This window comes from Mauremys reevesii, linkage group 3 (genome assembly GCF_016161935.1).
Source record: "Mauremys reevesii isolate NIE-2019 linkage group 3, ASM1616193v1, whole genome shotgun sequence".
NCBI classification, from domain to species: domain Eukaryota; kingdom Metazoa; phylum Chordata; order Testudines; family Geoemydidae; genus Mauremys; species Mauremys reevesii.
In genome coordinates, this window is record NC_052625.1 from 135,316,500 (window position 1) to 135,326,506 (window position 10,007).

Here is a 10,007-nt window from a genome sequence, read left to right on the forward strand (position 1 = left end):
CCTATGTAACATACAAAACAACAATGACTATAAAATGTGAATGCTTGCAAATATAGGCCATTTTTACAGAACATCTGAAAGCCAATTAAAGTAAATACTTTGTTATATATATAAACATATATATAACATAATATATATTTCTGCACTTGGCCGTGTTCTTGTGCTTTAAAGAAAATCTTGGCTATAGGGAAAAATCCAGTTGGTTATTTTTGTCACGGTTTGATCATTAAAATAACTCTTTAGAGTTCAAAATACTCCCTAGTGGCAAAATATTCAGAGTTGAATTCGTTTACGGCATCATCTAAAGTCCTTTTGAAGATAATTGACAGGCTCCTTCTGACTTCAATGAACTTTGAATCAGGCCTTTGATTACTATTAGATAGTTAAAAGTGGTATTTCCAAGAACCAAAACTTATTGAAGTCATTTAAGTGAACAACTAGACAAACAGTAGTTTGTCAGCAACTTTATTTAAAAAAAAAATCGCATGACAAACTGGAACCAAGACCAAAATACTGTGTCCACTGTACATCATTCATTATAAAACAAACATACACCACATTTGTAGTCTACCAAACAAAGAGTGTATTTTCTTTAAAATTATATAGTGCGTGCTTTTAGATTCATGCTTTCAATATTTATTTTACATTTTCTATTCAAATATTTTTCTGTTATAAATAATTGCAACTTGATCAAATTGTGTACCTGTTATCATCCTATACGATCCTATTCAGTACTGCAATGGGGTTTTGTTTGTTGTTTTTTTCTTTTTAGACACGAGTAAGCACATCTGAAGTGTAAGTAAAGTGTACAGAGGCCAAACATGTCTGCAGAATGGTGACTACTGTCCGTACCTAGAACGTGGAATGCTAGAACAAGTGGCAGGAAAATACATAGAAAAGAATTGTTTCCGAAAGGCACAATTTCCTCGACACGAAGGTACAATACAAAATAGATGGCGGCTAAAACATTAGCGCCCAGGAGAGCGGTGCTTGTTGCGTGTGGACTCGTGCTGACTAGGATTAAACCCCCTGCGGGCTGATGCTTTGGCAGTTCAGAGCATTGAACGGAGTGAGAGTGGATGGTTAAAAACACGCACTCCGTTCTTTCCCCATCCGCAAGGGTTTGTTTCCGAGCCCCCTTCAATACGGTTCCCCCTGTCATTTACCTAGGAGGGCAAAGCCCGCCGAAGCGTTTCAAAGCCCGTGTAAACAGAAGCGGATCTGCGCTGTGACAACCCCCACCCCGGTCGCCGGATTACTGATCATTGCTCTTGCCGCTGGTTTCCTGGTCGCTCGGGTCATCCGTGAAGCAAACGTCCACGTCGCTCTCGTTGTCAGTCTTTTGCTCCGGCTCCTGGGGCGGGTAGCCGGGCTCGCTTTTGTCCTCGGCCGCCTTGTGGAGGCTTTGGCCCGGGTGCCTGGATTTGACGTGGCGCTCCAGGTCCCTGCGCCGGACCAGCACCTTGCCGCAGAACTCGCAGCGGTAGGGGGTGTTGCCCTCGGCGTGCAGGCGGATGTGCTTGTTGAGGTTGCTGGGGTCGCCGAAGGGCCGCAGGCAGACCTTGCACTTGAGCGGCTTGTAGCCGGTGTGAGTCCGCATGTGGATCTTGAGGCCGTACTTGCGCGAGTAGAGCTTGCCGCAGTACAGGCAGAGGTGGCCGGTCTTGGGCTTGCCGCCGGCTGGGCCGGCGGCGGCGGGCTGCAGGCTCTCGAGGCGGCCGCGGCTCTTCTCGGCGGCGAGCTCGGAGAGCTGCTGGGTGTGCATGGCGATCTCGCGGTCTATGCCGGCCAGGGAGCCCAGCTCGGCCGGGTGCAGCCCCGCCGCCGGCCCGTTGAAGTAGGCCACGGAGTCCGGGTACTTGAGCAGGTTGCCGAGGTGCAGCTTGAGCGGGTAGTAGGGGGCGCTGTAGAGCAGCTCGCCGTTGTAGAGGGTGACGGGCACGAGCGGCAGGTTGCACTCCCCGGGGTAGGCCTTCAGCCCCTCCAGGGGCGGCAGCGAGAAGCGCTCCAGGTGCAGCCCGGCGCCGGCGGGCAGCGGCGCGTAGCGGCTGGGCGGCAGCCCGGCGTGGGGCAGCCCTCGCTCCACGTGCTTGAAGGCCGACGTCTCCTCGAAGTGCGAGAGCAAGGGGAAGGCCCGCAGGCCGCCGGCGCAGGCCAGCACGGGCGAGGGGCCCTCGGCCGGGTGCCCGCCGCACTTGGGGTGGGGGCCGCCCGCCAGCGCCTCGGGCCCGCCCCGCCCGGCCTTGCCGCTCCCCAGCGCCTTGCCGAAGCCCAGCCCGCCGGCCTTGCCCTCGTCCGCTTTGGCGAGGCCGGCCGGCCTGAACGCCGACCGGCCCCCCGGGTAGAAGCTCAGGCCGTTGCTCCCCGCCGAGCTCCCCACCAGGCCGAGGAAGGGCCCGTGGCTCCGCCCCGAGCCCACGCTCATGTCCAGGGCTCGCTCCTGCTCCTCTTTCCCCGCGGGCCTGCGGAGCGGCCTCAAGGGCGGCGAGGCGGCGGATTCCCGCTTGATGCTCTCCCGGGCCGCCTGCTGCAGGCTGTGGGGCCTCAGGGGAGCCGCCGCGCCGGGGAGTTCGCCCGCCGCCGCCTTCGGGGCCAGGCTGAAGAGCTCCGAGGCGCGGGCATGGTCGGGGTGGTGCAGGAAGCCGCGGCCCGTGTTCAAGACGCAGTGGAAGTGGACGTGGGCTTTGAGGCTGTTGGGGTATTTGAACGTCCTCCAGCAATACCAGCAGATGTAGCGCTCCTCCCCTAGGAAGAGAAGCGGAGCCCGCCGTTAGACAAACAGTGGCGTCCCACCCGGGGGAGTCAGCCAGGGGGAGGCCTGTGCAAACCCTCTTACCGCAGCAAGATGGCCCACGATGGCCCCGGGACTCCTGCATTACACAGGCCAGGCACGCCCTTTAAAGCATTGCTAGGAGGGGCGCAATGGAAAGTAATGCTGCTTTCACTCGCTGCCCACTACTTTGGCTTCTTCCCCCCAAGTTGCACAGTAAAGGCCCGATCCAAACGCCATTTAAATCAATGGGGGGGCTTTGGTTAACTGCAATGGTTTGGATCGGGTCCTAGCTGCAAACGCGGTCTTCCCCCTTCTGCACCCGCCCGCCCAGCGCCTCCTCTAACGCCTCCTTTAGGGACTGGAGTGCTGCCACAACTATCTGGTTTGCCTTTTCAAGCTGGGTCGCAAAAGCCTCTTGGGCCAGGAACTGAGCTGGGCTGGCCTGGGCTGAGCAGAGCTGGCTGGGCTGAGGTGGACTAAACTGAGTTTGGACTGGGCTAAAATGGGCTTGGGGAAACGAGAGCAGCTGTGGCCTTAAATCGTCTGTCGCCGGGCCCATCTGTTGACGTTCGCAGAATAGGTAGCGTATGTCGAGGAGTTGACTAAACTGAACAAAGGCCAATCTAATGATCGTGAGCTCCTCATTACCCGGCGAGACAATCTCCTCTATGTATAGGCCATATGTAATCATTCCTTTTCAAAGGACAATGCCCTTTGTGCCCCATCCCTAAACATTTAGGCTTCCCTGAAGCGGAACAAACCGAAATGGCCATGTTTGTGTTATGACTTCATGTTACTTTAAACTTAGACTTTTCTTTCTCTTCCTTCTGAGGAGTAAAATAAAACCTGGCCTGTTTTATCAACCCTGACATTGAAATATATCTCTGCAGGAGATTTTTTAAAAAATATATAATAGTCTCTCCTACTTACCAGCATCAAAAAGTTACAAATTAGACATTTCAAACAATTAAAAAATCATAATAGTAGTAGTGCAGGGTCTGCATTACTGACCATCCCTAACTTTATAAAGAATACACTAAAAAGGCAAAGTTGTGGAACTGAGCAAGTAAAATAGTATATGTTTTCAAGATTGCTGGAATCCTATTAAAATATTGATGAAGTATCTTTACAGGCAACCTTGAAAGCGGAGTAAACAAACATCAGAGATTTCTCCTTTGGCCTTTTAAGAAATGTCATAGAAACATAGTTCCAATGTGTGTTAAAATGATACATTAACTTGAAGCAAAGCACGGGAGAGTGCAAGAGAAGCGTGTAAAATGGTTGGGTTGTTAATGAATAAGTTCACATGGAATTAGCACACTAAACAGCCTTTTAAAAATGACTTTTAATTCAGGAATCAACCAGTGTCAGTTCATTCATTCAGTATCATTCAGGATAAAATAAAAGTCTTTCCACCCCAACCCCCCATTCCCCTTTGGAACACTTTCATGCACACTGAATAATGAAAGCACAGAACAAAACATGGGTTGCGTATTTTCTCTTCTGGTAAGTATTATGTAGTTTCTGTCATGCATAGCTCTCACTAGCTTGCCTTGAAGTGAGTGGTCTTTATGGAGCTATGCTGGAATCTTAAATCGGACGTTGTGTGTTTTTTCGCACTGCTGGGCTGAGCTGGGTGGGAGGGAAGAGGAGGAGTGTGTCTGCTGAGGCCTTAATTGCTCAATCGCAGTGTGTCTGACTCTGATCCATTTCAGTAATCCTATTACCGTGCATTGAGATACAGGTAAACTAGCTTTAAAAACGAAAAGGCTTGCAGTTAGAAACAACCTCCACAGCCTAATAAGCCTATTGTGTTGATTTAGAAACTTCTACTTTTTGTCTCTTTTCAAAGAAGTTGTGTGGGTGTTTATGTTCTTAATAAAGTAGTTGCAATACCAACTAAGCTTTGTTCCAAACGCAAACGTATCCTGAATAAAAAACAACTCTTTCCAAGCAATGAGCTATTAAAAAGAGCCTTGTTTATAATGTTACATCCATTTAAAACTAAATTGATCTAGTTAAAAACTTTGTTCAACAAAATCGGCTGTCTAGAAGTTTCTTCTTGCATTTTTTCAAAATGCTATCCACAAAAGTGCATAGGTGCTGGAACTAGGGGTGCTGTTGCACCCCCTGGCTTGAAGTGGTTTCCATCAGATACCGTGTTTATAGTTTGGTTCAACGGCTCTCAGCACCCCCACCATACAAATTGTTCCAGCACCCCTGCAAAATTAGTAATAACTACACTTACATCTTGTTCCATTTATTATGCCCTCATACTGTATTGATTAGTCTGAAACTTCAGTCTGGAAGTTGGGAAACAACTGATTTTCAGAATAAGATTGCATCATATGTGCTATATTTAACAGTGGATTAGAAAGGATATGAAATAAACATATGTATTTTTACAGTGGAGCAGATTCTGCTGTCCTTATTCTGAAAGAGCAGTGCTGTAGTAGTGTAATCCTATTGGAATTAATGAGATTACTTGCGGAGTAAGGTAATATTCAAGGTGAGTGAAGGCAGCAGACAGAGTACTTAGCGGTATTTCACTTTTAATGCAGATCGGTATAGCAGAATCTTCTCCCATTCATTGATTTTGTTGCAACGGGTCAAATTCTGCAGACCTTACTCGGGGCAGTAGCCCCACTGGCTTTAAGAATTTGACCCAGAGTTTGTTTCTCATGTTCCAGTATTGTAAGAGAAATGATTTCACTCTCTGTAGCGTGACATAAACTATCAATGTTAGGTACTATTGTAATAGTGCCTCTCAATATATTAAATAACAGGCCCTATACTGATATTTTTTTGAGTGCTCCAGGGCCTGAATAAGCTCCAGGAGATGATCAAACCCTTCCTCCTTACGTAGGGCACTGATTTATGTGGAAAACCTTCTGAGCAAGAAGTGTGTAGACAGTGCGGGATCGGGCTTCTGATCTGTAGGAATCATGTAATCCCTGTGCGCTGCTCATTTCGCCTTTGAACAAGTCTGTTCTATTATCAGGCTCTTTATTCAACCTAATCTGTGCAGGGAAATTTCAGAGCAGCAATGAATGTATTCACGCTCCAAGCAGAGTGACTAAGTAGACCATCACCAAAAGCAATTTTCAAAACGAGCTTCAATCTGTTGCCTTCGTTTTCACTAGGAAGTGTATTACGGTTTTGCAGAGATTTATATGAAATACTCAAAGTAACTGATCTTAGAATACAATTTACATGCATTGAAACCCCACGTCAGCTACAAAATGCCTGCACATGGAAAACAGCACATGGAAATATGCTAGCTATCAGATTCATAGAAAACCATTTAGACAGATAACTGAAATATTCTTCCTACGTCATATTTCGAAACATACGTTTTCCTCCTTTCAGAAACTACCGGGTTAATAATTTTAAAACATCGTTTATGTTTACACTACAACTTCACCTAAAAGCAAATTGCAGATTAACATAATTTACCCAAGACTGATGCATGCCAAGTGCTAATTTGCTAGTGCACATATATAAACTGAATTTAGCTCCCACATTATTTTTACTTAGTACATCCTAATTTGCGTAAACTGACCATTACCCTTTTAAAACGACTAAATGAATCTGAGGAGTCGCTGGAAATTGTACCATATTTAACCTGAAAATGGAATCTGAAGCTGTAACCAAAGGGAAAAGATTAAAATGGTGTTTTAATAGGGCAGTAAGATAAATTATTGTAAAAATAGAGAATTATTGTTTTATAAACGATCTTAAAATCCCACTTTTCCTATCAAAATTATAATATATAGTCGATGTTGAAAACAATCTCGTTATCTGAATCCTCCAATGTATTGTCAAATTGCTGGTTCCACTTATTTAAAAACAGCTTTTAAAAAACAAGCAGAAGGAACAGACGACTGGTTTACAATAAAAACGGTAGCTGATTAACAATCGTTGTAATTGTGCGGGTATTATTTTTAAAGGGTCTGTCTGCAAACACATATTTTACTTGCTTAGGTTTTCTAACTGCAGTTTTATATCACAACGTGGATGCTAATTATAACGTTGCTCTGAGGGGGAAAAAATTGCAATTGGGAAAACGGCATGAAGTTCTCCATTAGAAAAGGCACCTGTGAGTTGTACTGACTTCTACGCAGTACCTACTGAACAGAATAATAAAGTCCAAGTTGTTGTACCTTTCTCATCGTGTGTCGGAGTAGCAGTGATTGGGATGTCAAACCACTGAGCCAAAGAGTTTGAATACCACACGGTCAGCTCCTCCCCTGGCTGGACATCTCTAAGCGCTCTGTAGAAAATCTATTCGAAAGAGAGAAAACCTTATCAATGCCCCTGTAATGCAACCCAGCGCTGGTAAAGAACATTCAGACAGAACATTACACGCAATCGAGAGAGAGAGATACCTGTCCTCCTGGTAGATCTGCAATAGCTTCCAGTGTCTGTTCTTGTGTGCTTCTGGCAGCCCGGATTAACCCTATCCACTCCAGAGCTGAGCCCCCGGCTTCATCCACTAATTCCCCTCTCACCATCCGTACCTAGAACACAGGCATCAGCCACTGTCATTTCCACACAGGATCCAAGCAAGACAAAACACAAACACATCCCTTATATAAATAAAGCCTAAAAGTGCTTCTTACTGGCAACCTTTGCATCATCTTCCCATCCAGGGAATCGCTGGTTTAAACAGTCAATATATAAAGGCCGAACAAGTATTTGGGATTAACAGCAAACTGTTTGATAGTGGTGAAAGAGAAAGAAACAGCTAATTTATAAGAGCTAGATTTTGCCATCCTTACTCATATTGAAAGTACTGTGCATTGAGATAAATGAGATTGCCCATGGAGTGGGTTGCTACTCATTGTGAATAAGGATAGCAACATAGTCTGGCTCTAAAAGCTGTAACTCTTTGCGTTATTGTAAGAACAATTCTGTGTAAGTAATTTCTCCACTGGACAGCATTTGCTAAAATGTATCTTGTTCAACTTCTGCAGCTGCCTTTAGTTTTAATTTTAAAGCTCATTTTAAAATGCACAGGTAATATGTAATATTCACGTTTCTTAATGAGTGTGGTTTCGTGCCTTACGCCTGTAGTGGAGCAGTTGTAAAATACGCGACTTGTCAAAAGAAAGGAGGGAGAGAGGAGAGAATTCATTTTAGCTACAAAGTCTCTGAGCGTCATACTTCATAATCTGCTGGCCCATACAAAGAGAAAATGAAGTGCCAGCTCGCTGAATGACCATGTAATAAAAGTCAATTGAACAAAGCCGTCTAAAGAGAGAAACCAATGGAGCCAGATGAGAAATAAATTTGAGGGTGCTGGCAGAGCGTTTAAAAACAATTAAAGGGCATTAAAAATCCGAGCGGAATTTATGACCAACCTGTGCACTGGGGAAGTGGGGGAGAAGGAGTGTTTGCCTTGTGGCCAACGTATCCATAGATCCATTTACAACACAAGCCAGTTGAAAACACTCTCTAGCAGAATTTGCTGGGGTAACTAGTTCCTCTCCATTACCCCCCTTTTGTTTATAAGGGAAGATTTTGAAACTTTGAGGTGTCTGCTACTGGAAGCCTGAGATATTTTCCGCATTCCAGACTCATGGAATTAACATCAGTCAGGTCCATCAATTACACGCGACTGTGTTGATTTCAGGACGTCTCTATTGTACATGAATTTGAGCTCTAAGCCACGGGTTTGTTTTCAATAGCTGGAAAAAGCTGGAGAAACCGCCCTTAACTCTGAGCCTTGGCTCAGCACAGGCATCTGGGGCTTGTGCTTTACCTGGAAATAACCTAGCCCCTGGAATATTTATAAACCAATCTCATTCTCCCATCCACCCGCGTCCAGCTCGAAAATGTACAAATTATTACTGGAACTCAGATTTCGATATCGGCCGAAGAGAAGACGATTTTTAAAAATACAAATAAAAAGCAACAGCGGTGGTATCCAGTATGGCTTTGGCTGACCTTGTCGCTGTGGCCCCATTGTATAAACACCAAATAAATATATCAACGAAACCGTGACAAATCCAGGGACACTTGGACGGAGAATACGATTTCTCTGAACAGGTCGGTAATTACGTTTCAGAAAGACCAAAAGGGAGAAAGGAAGGAACAAATCACCAACAAGTTATCAAAGCAACAGCATCTGAGAGCATAGCCAGCGCCACAAAGCTGCAAACTAGCGAAACTCCCTCACACCTAAAACCAGGGGCAAGCACCTCTTGTTCAGGATACATCGAAACAGGCTCTCTGCAATCACCGGCTGTGCAATGTGCCTCTCTCTTATCCCTCTTCTCTTTGGCTTAATGAAGATCTCAAGGGCAGGGACATATCGTCTTGTCTGAAAACACCGCCACAGCCCCGTCACCTTCCCGCTCCCAAGACCAGCCTGCCGTAACACTATCCGGCAATGCAGGGAGTGGGCAGGAAGGCTGGATAGGTTTTCTATACATTCAATTTCAAAGCCGTAACAAGGAATCTTGGGACACTTTATCAAGCGCTTCCCTTTCTTTCCTGGTACTCTGGCTTGTTCTAAAAGGCAGGATGAACCGAGGAGAAGGCAGCCTCTTCTCCTAATTACAGATCCCCCTGAGTCACTGTCTGATCAAACAAGGTCCAGCAGTGCAGGAAATACCTTTTTTTTAGGTCCTGGCTCCCTGCGGTCTGACAGGTACTTGCCCAGTTTGAAGATGCCCGGCACAGGACCCAGACGCAGTCCGGCTGGGATGCAACTTTCTGCGTTCACGCTGATGGCCGGAGCCCTGCTTGTTTGCATTGCTGCCTCTGGGTATAAGGAATCAGGAACCCAAAGCACTTAACGGGGATGGAGTGACAGAGACAGCCAGCGAGCAGGATGAACACAGGCGTATCTCCGCCTGCAGAGTGACGCGGTGGTGTGTGCACGCCGGCTTTTCAATTGGAACAGGAGGGGTACCCCTTGGCACGTTGATGCTCTAGGGCGCAGAGTTTGGTGAGAGAGTTTAGCTCTTACAGCAGCTGCAGAGTTCCATCCAAGTGGGTCACGTGGAGCCTTTCCCTAACCCTCCTGCATAATCAAGTACTTTGAATGGCTAGCAAACAATGGTCCAGGCGACCTTCCCATTCCTAAAAATCCAATTTGTCAAGGGCAAAGAAAAGGCGCTGGTGAATCAAAGGTCTGGAGGGACCATTAATCCTCAGCATGGGGTATTGTCCCCGAGACAGTTACGATATTTTAAGTGACAAATCCACTGTATAATTTCTCCATAAA

At 46.2% G+C, this 10,007-nt stretch overlaps 1 protein-coding gene across 1 annotated transcript; it reads right to left on the reverse strand.

Moving 5' to 3' along the window:
- Nucleotides 1-424: 424 nt before the first annotated feature.
- Nucleotides 425-9,533, reverse strand: PRDM13 (PR/SET domain 13). The gene is made up of 4 exons (XM_039530818.1): nucleotides 9,393-9,533; nucleotides 7,162-7,293; nucleotides 6,937-7,057; nucleotides 425-2,745 (listed from the first exon to the last, which is right to left on the reverse strand). Exons 1-4 carry the CDS (start codon nucleotides 9,531-9,533, stop codon nucleotides 1,256-1,258), a joined length of 1,884 nt encoding a protein of 627 aa, XP_039386752.1. The 3' UTR covers nucleotides 425-1,255.
- Between the last annotated feature and the right edge of the window lie 474 nt (nucleotides 9,534-10,007).